The following is a 26,747-nucleotide window of genomic DNA, read 5'->3' as shown; positions in this document are numbered from 1 at the left end:
CTTAGGTTCTTCAGCTATAGTTTCCCTTTGAAATAAGCTATTCTCCCTGAACCCACAGAAACACTCCTTTGTACCCTTCCCTTTTCACTCACCTGCCTATTAAAGGAATTGTTATCATAGGGTTACTGGCTAGTAATGGGGTGAATTGATGTGTATGTGATACGTTGTGCAGTAAAAACTATTTTGCCTAAACCAGAAGTACAATCCTTTTTGATCAAAACCCCATCTAAAAAGCCTCAAATCCAGGGCTACGGAGTGTTATACTCTGTTGTAATTAAAGTTCCTTTTTGTTTTGAAGTGTCTTGCTTGGCCCCTCTCTTCTTGGAGAGGTAAGTGATAGGCTATAATCTTTTTTTGTACATTTGAATAGTGGGTTTTGCATGGGGATTTGGGGAAGGTACTGCTTTTTCTCCATGTCAGTGCCCCTGCTAGACTTGCTTTTCTCTTTTCCTGATTGTGCCCTTCAACCTGATGCATTATCATTGCCTCCTCCTCCATCTCCTTAGGCTTCTCAATTTGGTGAATTACATCCTTTCTCATGTTCCTCATCAAAAATCTACTACTCTGTTCAGATGCACAATATATTTGACACATCACCCATTAGGTAAAGAAAGATATGAAAACACATCCATATATAATTGCTTGGACTCTTTTTGCCTGTTTTCTTGCATGTTGCCTGATCTTAAGAGCCCACAAGCTTCTTCCCCCTTTAAACCTACTATTCAAATGCTCAGTAGGTGGGACCTGTTACCTAAGGGATGGGGAAAAAGTTTAAATACCTCAGCTGTCTCCTAAGTGAAATGCCTGAATCCCTTGCTCTCCTTGCCTTGGCCATTTTTTCCCCTTCTCTCTCTGAAATAACCATGATATTTTGTTAAAATTGTCAGCAGAGAAGAACAGGGATCCTATTAGGCATATGCACAGGAAACTGAATTTTAAGAAATAAGACTGAGCAGATTTTCTAGAATTTTTAAGTTGTCATTTTAAAGAAACTATGGAGAAAGAAAAGGATTCCAGAGTGAGACTAGATCTTTCTTTAGTTTTCTATGTTGTATATTTTGGGTTGGAAGCTTTTTGGAAATGGTGCAGTTTTAAGCTATCTTTTATATTTCACACATACACTCACTCAAAAGAAAATGAGGATTCAAGATTCATTTATTCTCAGTTCCTCCTATAATTAGTTTTTTAAAATTTGACTGGGATATTAGTATTTCTTAGTTTAAAATAGATTAATTGAAGTGATGTGGTGGGTGTTTTTTTTAATTTTGTGAAGTACATGACTATATGCATTGCTTTTTAATGACATTAGACTATTGATCAGTTACTAAAATGGTGTGTTAGGCTAAGATTATCATCTTGTGTAAGTGAGTCAGCAGGCAAGAATATTCCAGATATTATTATTCATTTTGACATGTTTGTACTTGTATTTGACATAGAGTGATATTTCACTCCATTTCAGTAACAGGGCTAAGAACTTGGAAATAAGCAAAAAACCAAAACAAATCATGCACCCAGAGGTGAGATTGAGGAGCCAAAATAATGGTCACAAAATCCATGCACTTTATTGGTAGAAATTTCTCTATTACTTCTTCAAATCCTATTTACCCTAAATAAATCTATCCTTTTACCTGATTTCCAACCCTAAGGCAGATTAAAAATTTTAAATTGAAGTAAGAGGCATCGTTACAAGCTAGTGTATTGATAGCAATGAAAAGTAATTGCAGAAAACAATGACTCCAAAACCTACAACTTTTTAAAGAGTATGGGAGGCTTAAGGCCATTTAACGTAAAGGCAAACAAGATCTTAAATCCTTCACATTTTACCTTAATTATTGCACAGCGCAGTGATTTATCATAAGGCCAATGCTAAGTCATCAATATGTTATTCTTTTTACTTTTTCAAAATCCCTTCATATTTCTATATTGAATCATACATTTTTTTGAAAAGCATGATGCTTATAGAGGTCAACCTTCATCTATCCAGAAAACTTGACTAAAATGAGTAGAACGTTTTCAATAGGCAAAGTTTTAATGTCTTAAGATAATTTTCCCTAGTGTTATTAATTTTTCTTCATTCTTTAGAGAGCAAGGCTATAAACAAGTAATCTCGGGGTTCAGAAATTGCTTGTTGGTCTAAGGGTTCTGATAAATGTTTCAAGTTAAAATTCTGGCCTCAGGCTAACATTTCTGAAAGCACCTACCTGCCCTTTGTTGCTTTTCCCCTTCCAACAACACCTCTCAACAGCACTTTTTTAAAAATCAGTCTCTCCCCATGTACCCACATGGAAACTATTTGGATAGTGTTAAGTACAAATGTTATTCTTTTAAGAAGTAAATAATAAAGAAAACTTGATTATCAGCAATTTGTTATCCCTTTTGTAGTTCATGTAGTTTCCATGGTTCCTTTCCTATTTCACTGTTTGATACCTATCAGAGAGTAAGAGACTGATGTGGGCAGTGCATATTGGTTATTTTTGCCATTTGTTAACCTCTCTGAGGGAAAAGTTTAGGTAGGACTTACCTCCTCTAGAAAGTGGAAAATTAAAAATACTGTCTAAAATGAAGTCTCTGGATTTGACCTTATCCACATGAGTAATATCTGTAAATAAAGCCATAATTTATTTATTGCCGTGGTCTCACAGTTCAATGAAGAGAATAACAGAAGGAATGGCTTACTATACTATTTAGAATGAATATGTCAGTATCTTTTTAAAGCTTAAATGCCACTGATATAGTTTTACGATTTATTTTGTTGATTTCTTTTTTTGTTAGTTTGCGATGGTATCAGCATCCTACAGAAGAAGAGTTACGCCTTCTTGCAGGAAAACAACAAAGGGGAAAGAGCAAAAAAGATAGGTAAATGTGTCATTTTTATGTTTATTATAGTGTCACATTGTTGGATACAATTTGTTAAGAGAATATTTTTGCGTTAGGTGTTCAGAGAAATGGAAATTTTGATAAATATCAAGGTGAAGAGACTAAGGGATTTGTAAGAGAAGCAAATTATAAAATGTCTGTGTAATTGAAGTACTTTAAGAAAATTTGATATGCAAAAAATGCAAATTTGAAAAACATAAAGTATTGACTATTAACAGTCCTGAAACAGTGTTATATTGTGGATAGATCTATGGAGAGATAGAACACAAAGCAGACCTGGGTTCATATCTTTCTGTGACCTTGGGCTGGTTCTAGTGTTTCAGTACACCAGTCATCTTTCTGAGAGAGTAGAGATTAATTGCTTATCTGCATTATGTAAGAGTATTTACATACTGTGAGTCCCTTATATCAACAAAATCAAAGGTCAGTCCCTTTACAAAAGAAATCTCAATTTCACAAAATGATTTATTGAAAATTTCTTTTCTAGAATAACTTCACTAGTACTTTATAAAATGTCCATATATACATAAAAATAATTTTCTCAAAACTTTATGACATATTTATATTTACTATAAAGTGTTATAGACCTTTATAGTCCAGGATTCTTATGGTCATAGTTTTAAAAAATTTGTTCCATTTTGTAGTGTTCAAAAAAGTTTTACTTGACAGATTTCTTAAATGTATACACTGGAAGTATAGACTTTTTCCTTCTCATTAGTAGGATACTTGGATCTATTTAGAACATATTTCACCAGTTCAAATGTATCTAGAACCATGCGTTGTAGATAGTAGGTGCTCAGCAAGCAAAGTAATGTCTTTATAACATTTTATTTTAAAAATTAAAGCCATTGTCTAATGCTTTAAATATCTCAGTTGTAGGGTACATATGGTTTACATATGTTTTGTTCTTTTTAATTCTAGAATGACAGCAGTACATGTAAAATTGCTCTTTCCTTACTTCTCCTTCCCTTCTCCAACTAAATAAAATTTCTGTATCAGCAATCTATTGGAGACTCTTATTCTAACCTGTAAGGATGGGCTATGGGTTTGAAGCTGTTTCTTACATTATTATTAACAACTGACATCAACAGAATGTTTTAAGTTGGATGTCTAGTGTATTCACTTAATGAGGTTTATCAAATAATCATTCATTGAAATACTTTACCCTTTCTGATAACAGATTGATTTATTATCAGCTATTCATTCCCCTCTGCTGTTTAAAATACCTGAAATTGACTGTCTCACTTTAAAAAAAATATTTTGACTTAGCAACCTAGATTACAATTTGATAACTTTTTGTATTTCTTATCTCATTTTTGTAGGAAGTATAATGGTCATATTGAAAATAAGCCACTAACCATTCCAAAGGATATTGACCTTCATCTAGAAACAAAGTCAATTACAGAAGTGGATACTTTAGGTAAGAAAAATTTCACCAAAGGGTTCTTGGTCAAGAGTCCTTTAAAGCTCAGTTTAAAACAACAGAACTTAGATTGTTGCTGTTACATTATAAATGCTAATATGTAGGAACTGTGTAAACTTTTAGAACTAAGATGCTCATAGAAACTTCTTGTAATGATCTTTTTCTTCATGGAATTGTTTAGACTATAATGGGTTGTATGTTATTTTGTCCATTTTACCAAAGGAAAAAGAGAGAGGTTAAGTGACTTGCAAAAAACAATACTATCTCTGAAGCATGAATGAATGTTGAAACTACAATGGCTTTCCTTTTCTTAATGCCCCTAATTCCAGGTCTCATTCTACTACATATTCATAATGATTAGATTCAGTTGATAGATGTGTGTTAGTGCTGAATTGTTTTGTTTATAACATTTAGATATGTTAGAGAACAGTGTGGATAGGAGTTATAAAACCTCATTTATGGTTCCAGTTTGACCCTTTGTCACTGAAAAGAAGTGAATTTCTGTGATTCAGTTTAGCTAATGGTAAAATGGGTATCTTTTTCCTTGCCTTAACACGGCTAATTTGAGTATAAGTGCAAGAATATATGTAGTGCTTAATATTTCAGAAAAAATAATTGAAAAGAATCTAAGATTGCAATTATGTTTGAATAGCCAGATTTAAAGGAACTGGTGGTAATAAAATACAACAAAACTACTGTTACGATTTTTATAACACTGTGGTCATTATTACATGGAACTTGATACACTATGAGTACTGAGTCTGCAATTTAGCATCTTATAAATGTGATATATCATTCTTAACCTATAATTGAGTTATAATAGACCATACTAGTGTAAATGCAGGAGATATTATGGACATAATGTCCTTTATATACAAGGGGGGATCTAAGGCAAACAAATGAAAAGACAAAAAGAATAACATGAATGATTTATCCTTTTGATTCTCTTCCCCTACCCTTCAGCCCCCACCCCCAATTAGGACAAATGGACAAGATATAGTATTATTTGAAGTCCTGATTTAATTATTTTTCATGATGTTTAAAAAATATCCAAACCTATTGATCAAATGCTTGGTGCACCATTTTGAAGTCCAGGATTTAGAGGCTATCAAAAATCAAGGACTCTATGGAAAAGAGTGCCTGTCGCATAGTGAACTTTTAATAAAAATTTGTTAAAAGAGAGGAGGCAACCAATCTTGGAGATGCCTAGAGACATGATAGGATGAAATCTTCATCTTTACATTCAGAAATCATTAAGTATATGTGAGAACATAAGTGCACCAAAGAGAGCTAAAACAATTACCTTGGGTATGAAATTAGAAGTGTTAAGTCAATTTGAAAGCAAGTAAAAATTTTAGCCAAATTGAAAAAGCATTAAGGCTTGTTACTTTACATCTTGCTATATTACCTCTTCACATGGAGATCACTAAGGCTTTAGTCTTTTAACCTGTCTTGTTTTGAATAGCATTATTTTATTTTAATGTAAATTTTCCTTTAAATGAGTGATTTTTAAAAAGATTCACAAAATTTTAAAGTGTTATAACTAAAGGCCAAATATTCCATCTCCAATTCCCACAACTACCCCCAAAGGAATGTGTATTGATTTTATATTAGGAGTCAGTGGAAACAAAGTTTGACGCATAGAATTTTGGTTTGGTAACTAAAGCATTCATACAATATCACATCATTTGTTTAGACACATATGTGGGTGCCATTGTGCTAAATTCTGTATCAGGGATTAATAGTGTTTGCTTAATCTCAGAAGTTTTAACAGTATAATTAGGATAAAAGGATTAAGTAGAATCACAAAGATATATACATTGAGATAGAAACAGCATTACCTTTCACCTATCTGGTACATTTTCCTTTTATCTTTTCTTCCTTTAAACAACAACAAAAAACCCCCAAAACAACAAAAAACATTTCCCATTCAATTTCAAGACCCTGACCCTGCTTCGATTTCTGGTCTGTCCTTTTACAAATGGCAGAACTTAAGGAAGGTTGTGGAGAATATAAGACCTTATGTCATTTTTAAAGGATCCCGTTAAGGAGACATATTAAGGAATTTGGAGAAAGAAAATAGAAAGTCTGTTCATATTCAGAGTATTCTGTTTGTAATGCAAACACTTGGAGATGGAACATTTGGAACATAAGAGATTGGTTTTGTGGAATCCAAAGGATTTCTCAGTGTTTTAAGTAAGGAACCATCAAACAAGAGAAAAAACCACTTCATACTCTTTTTTTTTTTTTGGTAGCTTACAGTAAATCGCATAGAATAACCCTTCCCCCAGCATTGATGTTAAAATGGTTTAAGTCTCTTTTTATGAAGCAAAGCACAAAAGACAACACATTTTACCCAGGCTTACATGTCTCCTCAGGATAAGATGTCATAAATGAAATTCTCTTTTAAAAAACATAATGCCCTGGAATTTTCTTTAAAATCAGTAGTTGGTATTAAATACAATGTATTCACAGTCATTTTAACAAATTTATATATAGTTGATATTCATTTTATTTATTTTAATTGTTTAATGCATGAGATCCTAAAATTTGTAATATTTAATTCTGAATGTAAAATTCTGTATTACTGCATTTTAGCATCTTCATATTTGGAAGTCTTCTTTTATAAATCCACAAATAGAATTAAATATGCTTAAAGTTAATTAAGTCTAAGTCCTTATCCACTATTGATGAAAGTTTACCTAAAACTTTTATATTTGAAAACCTTTATTTTTCAGCATTGCATTATTTTCCTGAATACCAATGGCTGGTGGATTTCACAGTGGCAGCTACAATAGTGTATCTAGTAACTGAAGTCTACTACACTTTAATGAAACCTACACAGGAAATGAATATCAGCATTGTCTGGTGCTTGCTTGTTTTGACTTTTGCAATGTATCCTTCACTGTACCATTTATGGTCATTTCAAATGATAGTTTGTGGATTTGTTTTCCCTTCCTGATGTATGCCTTTAGAATTTGTCTCAATTTGAAAGATAGCAAGAATATTGAAAACACAAGCTTTTGTTTTTCTGTTAGAATCTGACTTTTTGAAGATACTGAGCAAGTATCAGTCGGGGCTAGACAAAATGTAAAAAGCACTCTGAACTGACCATGTTTTGAAAATTGGTTGACCTAGGAAAACACCCTGAAACCAAGGTAGAATTTTTAGACCTTGTATTCAGTACAAAGCTGTATCTGCCAACATCTTTACAAAGCAAAATGCTGTACTGTATAAAAGCACTAATCATACAAATTAGCTGAAAAGCATGCATAAGATATCCGTATTTCGATAATTGTAGTAGCAAATTTAGTTCAAGCATTTAAATCTCTATGGATTTTAGCTGATAGAACTACTTCAGTAGTTAAAAATCATCATGTAATTCAATTTCTTAAACCTCCATTAAAGCAGAATGTGTACTCTCATAATCAGTAGTCAGGCTATATAAAACATAATGAAAAGATTTTAACCTGGCCAACTGTTGTCCTCCCAATGTCATAGATGTTTCATTTCAATACATCTGATACTGATTTCTGATGACTTTTGAAATATCGTGGTGCTAAAACAATGTCACTTCACGTTCTTTTCATTTTACTCAAAGCTATCTCATTAACTTATATAGAGTATGAATATATAATATACATTTATGTTTATATATACATGTGAAATAACAGTTTTGTTAAAAACATCCTTTATGTACATTTTTGTTTTAGATCATGATACTGCCCTGGATACCTGTTGAGAGTATAGAAAAGGATATTTGTTAATGGCAAGACAAATTATTGATCATGTGAATACATTTCACCTTTTGCTTCACTGTCAGCACTAGCTAATAATATGAGAGTAAAGGTCCCACACACTCTCCAGCATTGAACTGACTTGGCTTAGTCTTAACAGACCTCTTGTGAAAGTCATCAAACAATGGCAAGCCTGCGGGATCCCAGGAGCTTGCTGTCTCCCCATCAGAGAGGGCACAGAGTGTGCTGAAGGGCTTAGAATACAATCCATTTTCCCCCTGCTCTGACCCTCCACAATGGAAGAAGGGAAGGAGAGAGAGGGGGGTTTGTAAAAGAACCTGTAGAATGTGAGGAAATCTACTCTTTTCCTGTCTTCAGCTGTATGAGGCATGCAGGCATCTACAGTTCCTTTAAAATGCCAGATGATCTAACACTGACCATGACACTATTTACGGCCTATCTTTCAGCTTAGCTCTAGTGTATCTGCTATGCCTTTCATTCCCTGTGCGCAGAGAGTCTAGTTGGAATGACCTCTGTCTGGCTTCTGTTCATTTTCTTATTGTCTGTGCCTGCTTATTAGTCAAACACATGTCTCCATTGATTACATAGGACAATAGCCCTTCTTAATTCTAGAATAGCACGTAAATCAGAATACCTCTGCAATCATTGCTAGTGCAATTGTGCTTTTTCTGAAATTGGTAATATATAACTTAGTTCATTCTAAATTTAAAGGTGAAAAAAGCATCATTTTCTTGCTCTAGTAGTTTTCACCTGTCATATTTGACCAGTCAGATATAGAACCAGCGACTATAAGGGAATTTACAATAAAGCCATGTAAGGAATTCCAGAAGGCAAATAAATAGAACACAGAAAAAAATGACAAAGAAGCCCCAAACCTTATAGATCCTCAGATTCCGTCTGTTTTCAGCTTTATATGAGTCCTATGTTTAGCCTAGCCCTAGCCCTAAAACGATCCAGGGCTCCAGCCTTACTCAGTCTGATTCTTAGTTCTAGCCCATTGGTCCATTTCTAATCATAGACTACCTCTTTCCCTGTATTTGCTTTCCTTCAGCTCCTGAAATTCCTTTGTATAACTTTAAAACATATATGGCATCGAGAAGATTTAGGATTGAGATGTATGGAAACTATTTAAATACCTTGTTATACTCTCTATTATACTAAATGTATTTATATCTACACTAAATATACTCAAAATACCTACCACCTTAGTCATTTATTTGGTCCCATAAAGCCTTATATCTGTGTTGTCCCATAAAGTCACTCGGTCTCTCTATTCTCACTGATTTTTCAGTTATGAATACAGGAAGCAAGCAGAAGGAGAATTTAATTTAAGTACTGAAGTCTTTAGATTTTTGGTTAGGAATGAAACTCTTAGAAACTTTAAAGTTCCAACAGTGTATAGATTAAAAAAAAAAACTTGAGCAAACTATAGCACAGGGACTAATATTGAGTCAATTACGTGAATTTGAGTGAGTAGAAAGCTGTTTTACAAAGAAAGATAAAGCTTCTCAGTAGTCCTATTATATTTGGCTAAAGAACTGGATCATTAGTCACATTTCCACAGTGCTTGTATTTTACAATGTGGATGCTTTAAGGTACAAAACCCTATTGAATATGTTTTTATAGCTGTTTTAAATGTTTTTAATTTGAGGAAAAAATCCAGAAAAGCAAATTTTGCACCAAATAAAGTGTTGAATATTGTAAACTGAAATAAATTTTAGAATTTCTAAATTCTGTCAGTGTTTAGCATTTAGTTATTGGGTAAATTTTTAGATCGAAGGTCACTGAAGACATTTGTTCACTGTGGAGTGTAATGACAATGGCAAAGTAAAGCACTGAAAAGTCACCTTTCCTGAATTTCATGCATGGTTCCAAATCATTTTCCTACTTCACCCAAATGGTCTGTTTTTCCACACAGAGCCTGAAGTAGACTGCATACCACTACTGGATATTGCCAGTGAATCTAATCTATTGAGACTGAGCCAGAGTGTTTGTTTTGTTTCAAAAACTTGCATATAGCATCTTACATCAAAGCTTGTTTGTTTTTCAAATTCTCTTCTGTGCTAATGGGGCAAATTACTTAGCTTTCAGGTCATAGACTTATGATTAGACTGAGGATTTATTTGGGCCATACAACCTTATTTCTTAGAACTAATTAATTTGACCATGAGTCAGTTTTTTTTTTTGTTAAGGTGATAATTTTTTAAGCTTAAAATTGAGATTAATTTTTTTAACAAGTTACATAAAACTTAAGAATGTTAACATTTTTATTAGTTGGGTTACTTAGTAGTTTATAAAATCTTTATATTTTGTGCTTCAGGGATCTTTGTTTAGATATTTGTATGTTATACTCCAAAAATACTTTGACTTCCACATTCATCAAAATGAGATGTATCATAAAAATTTGAATCAGCTATAAAATTATTTTTTCCTTTTTTGAATAGCATTCATAGTTATATTTTCTCTATTTGTGGGAGAATTTTAACATTTTCTTCTATTTAATTAAAGTAATATGCTTTGATATCTGTCAATCATGTAAAGGAATATATTTTAGCAGTGGGAATCTTTAAAGATTTTTTTATCAAGTTGCAAATTAGGATCAGATTAATAAGTTTTTTTCTGAAAAGATTCTATTTGGTGGGCCCTGAGGATTTTTGTGCTATGTATTGTTAACATTCCATGTGCAAACTATTGAACAGAACATTTAATATGATGTAACTGTTTCAATTGCTTTTTCTGCAGGATTAATAGATGGAGGTTTAATCATTTTGAAGAGGAAAAGAAACAGAAGTATTTTTCTTGGTCACTAAAAGATGTTTTCTTTGCTATATGAAGTTAAGAAAATTTTAGAGGTACATAAAAACCTTTTAGAAAAGTGGGAAAGTGACTTGTTTTGTAAAAGCTAAATTTTGCTTAAGGGAAGGATTTACAAAAATTTCTCACTAGTGACCATAGTAGTATTCTTCCATAAGAAATTTCTTTTTAAATTGTAGCCCCCTTTTTCCCCTTTTAATGTCTTATCTGAAGAAAGTGGGAAAAATATGTTTACATAATTTGGAATTAGATGCAGCATAGGCAATAATACGCTTTGCATTTTCTTAAGTTTGTGAATTAGACATTTAAAAGTCTGAATAAATCTGTAAACTGATGCTAATTTCGATTAAGATCTTCTCAGAAGTATCATATGATGTGGGACAAGTCATTTAAATTCCTTGGGCCTCAGTTTTCTCATCTGTAAAGTGAGATAGTTGGATTAGATGACCTCTGAGTATACTTGGACAGCTTTAAATTTATGATCCTATGATAACTTTTTTAGGTTTTATTACCTAAAAATGTTCCCATTTGGATACAAGAGCATCTATTCTGTATAGGGAGAAGGGCAATTTTCTTTCTTTTTTTTTCTTTTTTAGTGAGGCATTTGAGGTTAAGTGACTTGCCCAGGGTCACACAGCTAGTAAGTTTTAAGTGTCTGAGGCTGGATTTGAACTCAGGTACTCCTGACTCCAGGGCTAGTGCTCTATCCACTGCGCCATCTAGCTGCCCCAGAGCAGGGCAATTTTCAATACTTCTACTAGCTTCTATCAACCCTCTCCTGTCTCATCACCCTTTTTTCTTTTCCTAATTTAGCACATTTGAATAAAAATTGATATCACTCCAATATAGAAAATATTAATATTGAATTAGTACTTTTTAAAAGTCCATTTCACATTTTTAGCCCCTACTTGTTACATTTTTTTTGTTGTTCAAGAGTTCAGATTTTCTAACATAAAGCAGAATGAATTAACACTTAATAGCAGGTGGTCTGTAGTAACTAGTATTGAGAAGTTAAGAAGGAAAAAAAATATTAAAGAGAGAAAGAAAATGATTGCATCTCCAGATTTCCATGGCAGTTTTGAGAATCTACCAATGAGATCCTTTTAAAAGATCTAATTTGCAGAATGATCTGTAAAATTAATGGTGTAAGGAAGGTGGAAATAAACTGGCACTTCCGATAATTTGATGCCAAATATGTATATACGAAGTGAAACTTACTATGTTATTGACTAGACTAACTGGATTTTTTGTAAATCTGGAACCCATTTGAAGGGTATTATTTTAACCCTTATATTAAATTTATCACTCCTAAATCCAGTTTTTATCCTAAATATCCTGTTATTTACAGAGTAATTCTTAACAGTAATTATAGAAATGTATACTACTTCAAAATAATATAATCTCAACACAAAGGAAATAAAGCTAGGATTTTGCAAGTTATATATTTTGTAAGGTGGTCTTAAACATTTTTAGATATATTTGGGTTCTGTTTCTATATTCTGCATAAGAAACTTTGACATTAAAAAGCATCTCATAGAGGAGGGACAATGTTTAAGTCATCATAGCAGATGGTTTTTCCTGCTTTATAAAAAATGTTATAAAATGGGAGAATGAATAGTAAATGACTTCCTGTTTTGCAGAAGATTATCACTATTTAATAATACAACAGTTCACCAGGAAATTATGTGAAGGTTAACATCAATATAAAACTTGTAGACTACATATGGCTGCAGCTACATTCTCTGTAGTGTCAAGATCCATACTTGTACTTTGGAATTCCTAATATTAGTAGCAGACTGTTTCATGTAAAGGTGATGTTTTTGTCTAATACAGTGCCACATCACATTGAGGTATACCAAATTCTAATCTAAAAGAATAAATTTTGTTTTGAATTAGTATAGCTACCAAAAGCTCAGTGTAATAGCAAGATAATGGTTTCTAAACTTGCAGTAAATACTGTGTACAACGGAGAATCTCTTCCCTTAGGTCTTTATTTCCTATACCAGGGAATTCCAAGATAGACTTATTTATTTTATCACAACTCTCTATTTGCAACTGCAGAAAATCAGGGCTTTCCATAAAAAGAAAGGTAGAACCACTTGGGCAAGCTAGCTTAAAATATTAATGTTTTCCCACTGGGATTCATTGTGGTGTTTCAGTGGTATCAGAAGTGCCCCCTCCTATTATTAGTCCAGTGAAATAAGCTGCTGGTTCTAAACTGCTACTTTGAGTATTTCAGGACTATGCAATTGAGGTTACTTAGAAGTAAGTCATTTCACTGTATATAATATAGGAGCTTAACAAAATTTGAATTTAAGCATCAATATGCACAAACATTTCTATATAAAGAACAACAAAAAATGATTGTGTATGAAACCGAATCCCTGTTGTTTACATAATTTTTAGTATATATTAAATTGAATGTGATAGTTCCAACCGTGCCCTCATGAACTTCTTTCTTCTCTCTGTGTATTGTTTCAGTAGTAAGAAGTGTTAGACATATCTCATCATTGATCTTCTAGCATTATGGTTGATCATTACATTGATCAGAGTTCTTAAGTCTTTCAAAGTGATTTTCCTTTTTGTTATTCTAGTCATTATATTATTAGTCTCCTAGTTGTACTTCACTTAGCATCATCTCATGTATCTTCCTGTTTCTCTGATCCATCTGTTTCATCATTTTTTCACAGGGCAGTGATATTCAGTTACATTCAGATAACTATAATTTGTTCAGCAATTCTTTAATTCATAGGCACTCATTTTCTTTTCCACTTCTTTGCCACAACAGAAAGTATTGTTCAGGCTTTTGCATGTGTAGGTCCTCTTCTGCCTCTGATGTCTAAGAACACTGGGGGTATAGTTCCAAATAGTCTTCCAGAACAGTTGGGCCAATTCATAGTTCCACCAATAATTCACTAATGTTCCTAACCTTCCCAAAGCTTCATCAACAATTTACATTTTTCCTTTTTTCTCATCTTTGCCTGTTTGATGGATATGCAGTAGAACCTCAGAGTTGTTTAAAATTCCTCCTGTTAATAGTAATTTGCAGTTTTAATATGGTTGTCTAGCACTTAGCAAAGCACAATTCCTGAAACATAGCAGGTGCATAATAAATGCTTATTGATTATTGATAGCTTGCATTTCTTCGTTTGAAAACTGCCTGTTCTTGTCTTCTAACCATTTATTGGGTAATGGCTCTTGTTCTTATATATTTCTACCGATTTCCTAGATATGTTGAATATCAAGATAAGAATCTTTTCTTGCCTGAGCTTTAGAAAGAAATTCCCCCTACCAATGAAGATCAGCACCTGCTTTGTAAATGATAGATTTGGAGAGTTTCCTAGGGTACTGGGAGGTTAAGTGATTGTCCCAGCAGTCATTCAGCCAGTATGTGTCAGACACATACTGTCAAAACTTAAAACTCAGTTTCTTCTGACTCAGAGGCTTCTATATTGCTTTCCCAGTATGCTAAAAATACTTTTTTAATCCATAAATTCTTGCCAATTCTCTTTGGACAAACACTATTCTCTACTCTTCAGTGAAAATAAAGGAATTGTAAGTTAGTTCTTTGGGTTCTCATAAGCATTTTTATCAATGTATTAAACTTTTTCAGATGGCCTACAAAGCCCAACATATGTCTTGGGATTGTAGTGAACTCTGTGTGTGTGTGTGTGTGTGTGTGTGTGTGTGTGTGTGTGTGTGTGTGTATTTCCTTTGCCCTTTTGCCCTTTCCTACATTTATATCTTAACGTATCAGCTACAAATCTACTCTGATACCACAATAGCATTCGTTCTCAAAAACTACTCAACTTCCAAACTCTCAACGACTTTGCTAAAGGTGGAACACATAGGTTGGGGAGCTACTTATCTTCCTACTGCTAACATTTCTTACTTTTGATAGGTTTCTCTCCTCGCCATCCCACTGCAAAAGCATGTTATGCCTTTCACTCCTGTTGTGTTGTCCCTGTCAGAGAGAATGGTAGGGTGTGGTACAGAGGTTGAGAGGAATTATCCCACTATCCTACAGACAGAAAGGAATTATCCCTTCTCTCTTCCTACCCCACCACTTCTCTTTTTTTCACTTAAATGTATAAACCATGTGGGGAAATACAGAAGCCAGTTCTGCTCTTGGAATGGGCTACTTTAAGAATTCACTTTAGTTTTACATTTAAGTGTCTACTTTGTATCAGGTTCTGTGCTAGGCTCTGAGGATATAAAGGCAAAAAACCAAACAGTCTCTGCTCTCAAGGAACTTCTGTTCTAGAGGAGGAGCCACTAGTAGAGGTAAGTGGTGGTCGCTTTGATTGATGGTCTTCAAAGTCAAGCTGGATGACCACTTGTCAGGCATATCATAGGGGGAATTTCTGTTCAGTTATAGGTTGAGCTGGGTGACCTCAGAAGTTCTTTCCAATTTGCATGTAGGATTCTGAATATAGATTCTTTCTAACTGGCAATAGAATTTTTTTTTCTCGCCCACCTCTATGCCTTTTCTCTCACTCTTTTAGTTTCAGTTTTATTAGTAATTATATAATTTGTTAATAATTGATATAATCAGGTAACCAGTAGAACATGAGGGACTTGAGGGAAGTGGACTTTTTCATCCTTGTCTGAGTAATCTGATCACCTTGCAAAGTTTTATGTATACTAGGCACTTAATAAATATTTGAATTGAATGTTTTTGGAAGCACAACATCTCAGCAGCCATCTGATTCAACTTATACCTGAACAAGAATCCCTTGTATAATATTCCTGGCAATGGGGAAGCCCATTCAATTTTTTGAAAGCTTTAATTATTAGGAATTTCCTCCCCTTACATCTAGCCTATAATTTGCTGCTTCGTAGCTTCCACCCATTGCTCTTAGTTCTAACCTTAGGATTCAGTAAAACAAATCTAAGCCCTCTTCCATGTTAGATAGAGTCTTTCAAATATTTGAGGACTGCTATTATATGTCCCTTAAGTCTACTCTTCTCCAGGTTATGTATCCCCATTTCCTTCACCTAATTCTCATATGATCTGATCTTTTATAATTTTTTTATTCTGAACTCAAAAGACCAAATAAATGAGTATGTCCATATATAAATTAGAAGAGGATTGTATCTGAAACTGAATCTTACATAACATCTTCATTTTCCTTTTAAGTATCTAATAAATTTAACACACAGTGTTTAAAGTTATCATGACTATTTCATATTTGCCTTCCTTCTGTTGTCTTCTGTACATTAAAAAAAAACAACTATCACTGATGTCACCTTTTTAATTTTTTTTCTTTTATTTGAGGAAGATGAAGGACAAACCAATTGCTAGCTTCCCCCTACCCTCCATTCTCCCCACCAAATTGAAAAACAAAAAAACCCTTCTAACATATGCATAGTCAGGCAAAGCAAATTCCCTCTTTGACTGTATCCAAAAAATGTGTATCTCCTGTGCTTTGAGTTTTTATCTCATTTCTGTCAGGAAGTGGGTAGAACTTTTTCATCATCTGTTCTCTGAAATCATCGTTGCTTATTGCATGGATTAGAATTCTTTGAAAGTGGTTTTGGTTTTTTTTTTTTTGAAGCTTTTTTTTTCATGTTGTATGAATTATTCTCCAGGTTCTTACTTCCCCCTGCATCATTTCATAAAGTCTTCCTAAATTGCTCTGAAGTTGACCCTTTTGTTATTGCTTACATTGCAATAGTATTCCATTACTGTATTATGCCATTGTTTGTTCAGCTTTTCCCCAACTGATAGACATCCCTTTGGAGTGCTACTATGAATATTTTTTTACATATTGATCTTTTCCCTCATTCTTTGATCCTGTTGGTATATTATCCTGGTAAGAGTACCTGAGTCAAAGAGTTGGACACAGGTTAATGACTTTTGGAGCATAATTCCAAATTGGTTTACAGAATGGCTGAACCAATTCTCAGGCTCTACCTAACGTGTGTATCAGTTTAACAGCATTTATTATGCACCTGCCTTATGCCAGGGTAATATAAGAAAAATGAAGGATACTGTCCCTACTCTCAAGGAGAGACAACATGCAAACAGTTAGGAATCAGTAAGATACATACAGAATAAATTGGAAGTAATCAGCAGAGGAAAGAAACTAGCATTAAATGGGATCCAGAAAGGCTCCTTGCAGAATATAGGACTTTAGCTAACACTTAAAAGGAAGCCAGGGAAGGTAGGAGGCAAAGATGAAGAAAAGGATGAGAATCCCAGGCATGGAAGACAGCCAGAGAAAACACTTGGAATTGGGAGATAGAGTGTAGTGTTTGAGCAATAGCAAGGAGCCCAGTGTTACTAGACCATAGAATACATCTAAGGCAGGGGAAAAAGGGGTAAGGTGTAAGAACACTAGAAAAATAGGAAGGGGCCAGGATAATTAAGATGTTATAAGCCAAACAGAGGATTTTATGTTTGATCCTAGAGGCAATAGTCACTGGAGTTGATTGAATTGGAGCAGGGGTGTGACTTGTTCAGACTTGTGCGATAATGAAGATCACTTTGAAAACTGAATGGAGGATAGATTATAAATAGATAGAGGGGAAAGAGCTTGAGGAAAGGAAATAGTCCAGGAATGATGTGATGACATCCTGTAGTGTGGTTGCAGTATCAGAGGGGACATACAGGCCTTATTGGGTAGGGGTAGAGGTGTGAGAGAGTACATCTTCTTTAAAACCTTCCAACAATTATAATTGTCCTTTATTGTTATCTTTGCCAATATGATAGACAGCATTATTTTACTTTGGACCATTTTTCCCATATTGCTATTGATAGTTTGGATATACCCCTTTCAGAATTCTATTCATATCCTTTGATTATTTACTTGTTATACCATGACTTTAAAATATTTTTAATTTTGCAAACAAAACCAATGCAACCAAAAGTATAAGGAAAGCAGAAAATTAGAAAAGAATGTTTGCTGTAGGTATCTCTGATAAAGGCCTCATTTCTCAAACATATTGAGAACTGAGTTTAATTTATAAAAATATGTCATTCCCCAATTAATAACTAGTCAAAGGATATGAACAGGCAGTTTTCAGACAAAGAAATAAAAACTATAGTCATATGAAAAAGATGCTCTTAATCACTATTTGGGGTGGTTTTTTTGTTTGTTTGTTTGTTTGGGTTTTTTGGTGAGGCAATTGGGGTTAAGTGACTTGCCTAGGATCACACAGCTATTAAGTGTCAAGGGTCTGAGGCCGGATTTGAACCCAGGTCCTCCTGAATCCAGGGCCAGTGCTCCATCCACTGCGCCACCTAGCTGCCCCTCTAAATCACTATTGATCAGAGAAATGCAAATTTGAAAACCCCTGAGGTACCACCTCACACCATATTGGCTAATATGACAAAAAAGGAAAATGTTGCATGTTTGGGGGAGGGATGCGGGGAAAAAAACTGGAACACTAATGTACTACTGATGGAATTGTGAACTAATCCCACCATTCTGGAGAGCAATTTTGAATTATGCCCAAAGGGTTATAAAGCTGTGCATACCCTCTTTGATCCAGCAATATCACTGCTAGGTTTATATCCCAAAGACATCTCAAAAAAGAGAAAAAGATCTATTTGTACAAAAATATTTCTAGCAGCTCTTTTGTGGTGGATAAGAATTAGAAATCAGGGGACAGCTAGGTGGTACAGTGGATAAAGCATCGGCCCTGAGTTCAAATCCAGCCTCAAACACTTGACACTAGCTGTGTGACCCTGGGCAAGTCACTTAACCCTCATTGCACCACCAAAAAAAAGAAAAAGAAAAAATTAGAAATCAAAGGGATACCCATCAATTGGGGAATGGCTAAACAAGCTATGGGATATGATTATGATGGAATACTATTATGCTATAAGAAATGACAAGCAGGATGATTTCAGAAAGGTCTGGAAGGACTTATAAGAGCTGATGTATAGTGAAGTAAGCAGAACTAGAATGTTAGGCACAGTGACAGCAATATTGTTCGATAAAGAACTGTGAATTACTTAATTATTCTCAGTAATACAATGATCCAAAACAATACCAAAGGACTAATGAATGATGAAGCATACTATCCACCTCCAGAGAAAAAACTGATACTGATTGAACACAGACTGAAGCATGCTGTTTTTCACTTTCTTTTTTCTTTTGAGTTTTACATAATAACACATGTATAACCTATGTCTGATTGCTTACTGCTTCAGGGAGGGGGGGAGGAAAGGATAGAATTTGGAACTCAAAACTTTAGATAAAAATGTTTTTTTATGTATGTGTGTATATTCAGTTTCTTATATAAATTTCTGCAAGAATTTTTCCTCTCTTCCTTCTAGTTCTAAACTAAGTTTATTTCACATATATGACTTAAAACCTTATTTCATCAAAATTGTCCATTTTAATCTTACATGATTCTATCTCTTGTTTGATTAGGAATTTTTCTCCTATCCACAGTTCCAAAAGTTAATTTCTTCCTTACCCCTTTAATTTGTTTATGATATAATCTTTTATATTTAGGTAACATATTCTTTTAGAGCTTTTCTTGGTGTGCAGTGTGAGATGATTGTCTAAATCCAGTCCAATAGTGAGTCTTTACCCCATGAACTGAGTCTTGTTATTTGTGAACAGTGTGCATGCACTCACTTGCTCTCTCTCTCTCTCTCTTTCTCTCCCCCCCTTCTTCCCTCTCCATATCTGCATGTATAATTCCTTCTGTATGTTGTGTAAAAAAAAAAATCTGTTCTGATTGTTTTTCTTTTGTTTCTTTTTTAACCAGTGCCAAATTCTTTTGATGATTACTGCTGTATTATATAGTTTCACATGTGGTACTGCTAGGCTATATTCCTTCCAGCTTTTTACATGATTTCCTTTGACATGCTTGAACTTTTGTTCTTCAGGTGAACTTGATTATATATTTTTATAGATCTATAAAGTGATCCTTTGGTTGTTTTATTGGTGTGAGTTAATTTAGGAAGCAGTGTCATTTTCTATTATATTGCCACTGTCTAATTAGCATTTCTACAATTATTTAGGTCTGTTCTTATTCCTGTTAAGAGTTTTTTATAGTTATTCTCATAAAGTTGCTGTGTGTGACTTGGTAGATAGACCCTCACATGTAATATACATTCTTTATTCACTTTAAATGGTATTTCTCTTCATCTCTTCTTGCTGGTTGTTCTTTAAAAAAAAAAAATTTGGAGGTGGGGCTGGTAATGGGCAGAAAGTTATGTAGCTTTTTATTTTCCCATTCTCTAACCTTGTTGAAGTTACTGTGTTTTTGCTCATTTTTAGTTAACATATGAGGCTTCTCTAAACCATCATATCATCTGCAAAAAGTAGCAGTTTTGTTTCCTATTTGTTCAATATCTTTTCCTTGTCTTATTCTATACCTAGCATTTTGGGCACCGTTTGAAATAATATTATTGATAATGGACCTCCTTGCTTTATCCCTGATGTTACTGGAAAACTTTTAGCCTTTCTTCTTTTCATTTAATATTGGCTGTGAAGTTTAAATGTGTATTATTACCTTATTAAGGAAAGGTCCATTTTTTCATATAGTTCATTCCTATAATCCATTTATTCATTTTTTCTTTCTTTTTGGGGGTGGGGGTGGGCAATGAGGCTTAAGTGACTTGCCCGAGGTCACACAGCTAGTAAGTGTTAAGTGTCTGAGGCTGGATTTGAACTCAGGTCCTCCTGAATCCAGGGCCAGTGCTTTATCCACTGTGCTACCTAGCTGTCCCCCATTTTTCTTTTCTTTTAAACAGAAATGGTTGTTGAATTTTATCAAAAGCATTGTAAGCATCTGTTGATATCATAGATTTTATTATTATTAATAAATTCTGTCGTGTTTATAAAATTTATATTTATTTTTGTAAACCTTTTGGGACAGCATAGTATAGTAGCTAGAATTGGCCTTGGGGCAGCTTGGTGATGCAATGGATAGAGTGCTGGACCTGTAGTTAGGAAAACTTCCCTTCCTGAGTTCAAATTTGTCTTCAGACACTAGCTGTATGACCCTGAGCAAGTCAGTTAAGCTTGTTTGTTTCAGTTTCCTCATCTGTAAAATGAGCTGGAGAAGGAAATGGCAAGCCACTCCAGGATCTTTGCCACAAAATCACCCAAAAAGTTGATGAAGAGTCAGACATGTCTGAAAAATGACTAGATGGACTTGGGGTTAGAAAAACTTGGATTTAAGTTGTGACTCAGATAAGTGCTGACTGAATGATCTCAGAGAAGTCACTTAACTTCTTGGTATTTTAGGCAACTCTCATAAATTCTGAGTTTCAGAAAAGGTGGTGAACTAAATTGGTAGGGGGACTTTCCTCATCTAAAAGTTCCCCATACCAGGGGGTAGCAAGGTGGCACAGTGGATAAAGCACTGGCCTTGGATTCAGGAGGACCTGAGTTCAAATCTGGCCTCAGACACTTTACACTTACTAGCTGTGTGACCCTGGGCAAGTCACTTAACCCCCATAGCCCCCCCCCCCCAAAAGTTCCCCATACCAATGAAATAACAGGTCTAGTCCCAGTCCCATTTTATTATTTTGTATTAATATTTAATAGATATATTATAGAGCTACCTTTTTTCCCTTCTCTAATTACTCCCTTGTTTGGCTGTCAAGACCATGTTTCTTATATAAGGAGTTTGAGTATTCCTTTTCCTAATTTTGTATTGTTAGCTAGAATTCACTTGACATACATCTAGTCCTAAGAGCACCAATGGAAGAGCACCAAGTCGGCTGGAGTTCCACCCTCCTTTCCTTTTGGAAACTCAGTTTCTTTTTTAAAAATAGGGTTATTTAAATTCTCTTTCTTATGTTAATCTGGATAAATTTTTCTAATTATTATTACTCTCGCCTAAGTTATCAGTGTATTAGTATATAACTGGACAAAATGCTTTGTGATAGTTTCCTTTTTTCTTCATTTGTTATGAATGTTTTTCAATTTTGATACTGACAATTTGATTTCCCTTTTTAAAAAAAATCAAAGTGGGTAACTATTACTCATTAGTTTTTTCAATTTTTTAATTGTTTTCATTTTTTAATCTTATTTTTGATTTTCAGAATTTCAAATTTGTCATTTAGTTAGGTTTTCTGACTTGTTGCTTTTCTCTTTTTTCAACTTATATGCCCAACTCATTGTTCCATTATTTTTCTCTTTTGTTGATAAAATTTAGAATTTAAAGATATAAATTTTCCAAGAAGGTAAAGCTACTGCTTTGGTTTCAGCCTAAAAGTTTTAGTATTTGACTAAATTTCCTTTTTTGTTCTAATTGGTTCTTTGATGCACCAATTCTTTAGGATCAAATTTTTTATTATCCAATTGATTTTTTTTAATCCTTTTTTATTTTTTAAATAGATAGGCCCTATTTTGAATACTTTTTTTTTCTATTGCAGCCTGTATAGGATGTTTATATATTTATATGAAAATTATTTTTAAAAAAATATATATATATAAATTTTTTTCTACATGCATTTGTGAAGTTTTTTGTACTTTAATGTCTTGTCACTTTTTGTAAAAAGCGCCATACTCATCTGAGAAATATGTATCCTTCTTTCTCTTTCAATTGAATAATTACCAGAGAACTATCATTGCATCACTTTCCTGGATTCTGATTTCCTCTTTCTTTCATTTGTCAGGAATCAGAATGCTAGTAGGTTTCACTGTTCCTTGTTATAGCATTGTTATTGGCTGTCCATGAGGAAGGTACTAGGTGATTTCATATTCCCATAAAGCTTTTCTGATATGTCTTCCTAGATTCTGTTTCTTCTGTGTCCCTGGACTGGACGCTGTAATGGTTTTGTCTCCCTAGGATTTTCCTGGTAATGGGCAGGAGCTTCCAGACTTCTAGCCTGTTTACCTGCTAGCTCCTTTAGCAAGGCCTCTCTTCCATTATGTGCAGTTTCTATTTATTTTTTTGTTATTTAGTCCTGGACTGAATGAAGGAACTTAGGAATGTTTCTTTTCAGGTTTTTTTTTTTAATTTATTGTTCAATATGATCCTCTTTTTAGATGATTGGCTCCTGTATCTTTCACATGGCCATCATATATGGAAAACTTTTTCTCCTAGCTATTCTTCAGCAATTCCTTCTCCTCATTCTGGCTCCTTTATCTCCCCTCAGGTCTTGTGGTATTGGAAGTTTAAGACCCTATCCTGAATCCCTTTGTCATCCTGTTTGTCTTCCACTGTTTGGTCTTCAGCTCATCTGTGTCTTTACTAAAATCTGGCATTATATTGTAATTGAACACAGTACTCAGTTATAGGTTTATGACTTTTCACTTTGACTTATAGGCTTGTGACATCACTTTCAACTTCACTATATTTTTCTGGAATTTCTGTAAACCCTGGTAAGCATCAGAAAACAAGAGAAGTTTTGCATAACAGCAAATAGTATGTCCCTATCTGTGCCTATCTAACACACTTATATTCTCATCTGACAATTTAGATATACTCTGTGCCACTTATCAACCTTATTCAAGTATAAATTCTTTGAGAATAGTAATCATGGCTTTTTTATCTTTGTATCTCCCTACTAAGCTAAAACATAATTCATGTGTAAATAGTGGTGTTTAATTAGTGTTGAAAAGAAGAATTGATTCTTGTTCTGATATAATAGTTTTCCTGTTTTTTCCAAGGGATAAATGGTTCATTCACCTTATAACACAGCAAACTGTTTCTTACTTTATAGGTAAGATCATACATATCAAAACCTGAATCTGTCAGTAAAACAATGTCTTGCAAAAAGCGGTGATAGAACATGCATAATAATTAAGTGTTGTAGAAAGTGAACATGTAAAAGGTAAAATTTTTGTCATGTTCTATCAACATAATTCATAATGATCATGTTGAATCCATTGAAATATAGTAATTTTAACATTATATTGAAATTGACCATTTATATCCTACTCTAGTAATCCTTCTGTCAAATCTAAGATCGCACCATTTTAAAATATTTCCCAATTGCTAAAGCAATTGTGTTAATCTTAAATTTGTAATTAATAGTAAGAAACTTCAGCTTAAAGTTTCGTAAAGGTTTATTAATTCCTACTGATGGTTTTGAGACCTTTAAAAGGAATTTTGAGGAGAGACAGAAGAATCCTAGGATACAACATTGCCATGAAAATAGGGAGCTTCCCTGTTTGGGAAATTTATCTGATTTTTTCAGTGAAATTCTACTTTTGTATATATGTGTGTGTATGTATGTATGTATGTATGTATGTATGTATGTATGTATAAATATCTTGCCAGAAATATGATTGTCTCTCCCCTTCACCCATACTAAATATCTGGAAAAAGTTGACATTAGATTTTATGGAAACTTATGCAAACCGACTTCTTTGCTTCAGTAGAATTTAGGAATTTCTTAGGGTTGGCATAAATTCAGAAGAGGCTGTAATTTTTTTAAAAGTTTAATTACAGGGGCAGCTAGGTGGCACAGTGGATAAAGTACGGGCCTTGGAGTCAAGAGGACCTGAGTTCAAATCCAGCCTCTGACACTTGACACTTAACTAGCCGTGTGACCCTGGGCAAGTCACTTAACCCTCATTGCCCTGCAAAAACAAAAACAAAACAAAACAAAAGTTTAATTACAATAAAAAAACTGAAGGATGGTATTTAGCTAAGGTACTGAATATTGTTTAGAGGACATTTAAGTAAAGCATTTAATTTAACTGAGCTTAATTTTAGTTATTAATGAATAGATTCTTCGGTTGAAATTAAACTATATTAATACACATAAGCTGTAATGAATTCTAGGACAGAATAATAGTGAACAGAGGGAATAAAAAGAATTTCATTCTTCCTACCTCAACTATTTTTCTTTTTTCACTTAAACTTAAACCCTTTGGGGAAAAGACAAAGCCAATTAGAGCTATGCAGAAGTGGAATGGGCTCTTTCACTGACAGTCTTCAAATGCAAGTTGGATGACCACTTATGGGAAAGCTAGATAAAGAATGAATTTCTTTTTATATATGGGTTTGAGTAGGTCTGAGCTCACCTCTGTCTCTGAGAATTAACATATTCAACACATGCATTCACTGATATATGGATCAAAAAGTACAGGAAGGTAGATGGGTATATATTTTCTTATGTTTTCAGTAAATACAACAGACCAAAGAGCAAAAATGGACAATCTTAACAGTTTCCATTTTATAAAAAGCCTATATAGTTTCAAAATGTTCAATATGAGTAAAATAACTATTTTGTATCATGTGTATTGTATGTGGCTTATATATTATGATAATAAATTATATTGCTTAACTCACACTAAACGTTTTTAACTTACATAGGGCATTTCCGGAGTAAATTAGTTAAGATCATATTTACAGTTTATCCACAGCTAGTAAGTATCAGACACAGGATTTGGACGTAGCTCTTCCTGTTGTACCATACTTCCTCTCATCATTCAGGACCCTCCCTAGGTAGCCCCATACAGACTGCGGTGAATTGACCAGGATGTGGTAGGATTGTAAGAAGTTCCCAGCTCACCACAGGGTGGCTTTGAATAAGAAATCTAACTATTATAAGCTATTATAATAGCTTACAGATTAAAGAAATTATTTTTAGTATATTTTGAAGAGGTTTGCCATCAGGTATGTCTTACATGCTTGCCCTGGGGAGATAAAAAAAAATGAAATAGAATGCAGTCTCTGCCTTTTTGGAACTTACGATCTATTAGTAGGGTACAAGTGCTATACTAAGTGCTATTTCAGGTTTCCAGTGATTGAAGTGAGGAGGGATCAAAACTGACAGGGGGCAGGGAGAGGCGTGTCAGGGAAGAATTCATTGAGGAGAAGTAGCTCATCCTTTAAAGAATATATAGGATTTAATCAGGCAGAGATGAAGGGGGATGTGAGGTTATTGCAGGCATAGGGAACAGTATGAGTAAAGTCATGGAGGTAGAGTATGCTAAATGAGTTTAGAGAATAGGCCATTTGCTAGTGGGGGAAGGGTGTGTATTGTGAGATGGATTTGGAAAGATAAGGTGATGTCAGATTATGAGGGGCCAAAAAATAATGTAGAATCAATCATCAGTTATTTGGAACTTAGAAACATTTTTCTCAAAGAAACAATCTTTGGAATAAGTGGGGTTCTAAACTATCAAACAAAGTCTATTGACTTATTAATGTAATTTAAAAATAGTTGATCATTATAATGGAAAATAATAGAAATAATATATTTTAAATAGTATTAAAATAATCAGATTGAATAAATATCCATTTACCTTGAAGGCTGGTACTTAGGAAAAAATTACCTTCAATGGAATATATTGCGTTATGAATGGGAAAAGATAGGGAAAAGAGCATAAAATATGTACAATTTATTTGAGAGGTAAAAATATATTGAGCGAGATGGTATCTAGCTCTGGTCAGTGACTGCTGTCAGTCTAAGACATTTTGGTTTCTGTACAGAGATGGATATGGGAAAAGTAGCAATTTAAAACTAAATGCTAAAATAAACTTCAGAAATAATTTTACAATCAAATCACATTGTCAGTGACTTGATAAAAGTGGATCTAATGATAGAGCCTGGACTAGAATCCAGAGTATGGATAGGGTGGGGGTGCATGTGCGCATGTGCATGCCCACACACACACACACACACACACACACACACACACTTGCCTCTATGTGGAAGTTGAGGTCAGTTGTTTGTTTTTTAATTTGGGGAATGTCTATATCAGTGTGTTTATAAAGCATATTAAAAAGAGATTGCTATTTAATAGCTTTATAAAGGATCAGAGGGGCAGCTAGGTGGCGCAGTGGATGGAGCACCGGCCCTGGAGTCAGGAGTACCTGAGTTCAAATCCAGCCTCAGACACTTAACACTTACTAGCTTTGTGACCCTGGGCAAGTCACTTAACCCCAATTGCCTCACTTTAAAAAAAAAAAATAAAGGATCAGGAAGTCTCTTGAATTTA

At 33.9% G+C, this 26,747-nt stretch overlaps 1 protein-coding gene across 4 annotated transcripts in view; it reads left to right on the top strand.

Moving 5' to 3' along the window:
• TMEM161B (transmembrane protein 161B) overlaps window positions 1-26,747 on the top strand; it is a 112,230-nt gene that overhangs the window by 55,383 nt on the left and 30,100 nt on the right. For 3 of the 4 annotated variants that reach the window (XM_043970105.1, XM_043970088.1, XM_043970115.1), the window contains exons 3-5: window positions 2,773-2,856; window positions 4,200-4,297; window positions 7,039-7,195. In XM_043970105.1, the coding sequence (XP_043826040.1) occupies window positions 2,773-2,856; window positions 4,200-4,297; window positions 7,039-7,195 (339 nt within the window). Of the gene's footprint in view, window positions 1-298; window positions 330-2,772; window positions 2,857-4,199; window positions 4,298-7,038; window positions 7,196-26,747 lie in introns of all 4 variants that reach the window. The other variant, XM_043970097.1, reaches the window with a different exon arrangement.

Source organism: Dromiciops gliroides, chromosome 1 (genome assembly GCF_019393635.1).
Source record: "Dromiciops gliroides isolate mDroGli1 chromosome 1, mDroGli1.pri, whole genome shotgun sequence".
Classification (NCBI taxonomy): domain Eukaryota; kingdom Metazoa; phylum Chordata; class Mammalia; order Microbiotheria; family Microbiotheriidae; genus Dromiciops; species Dromiciops gliroides.
This window is presented reverse-complemented; position numbering and strand designations above follow the sequence as displayed.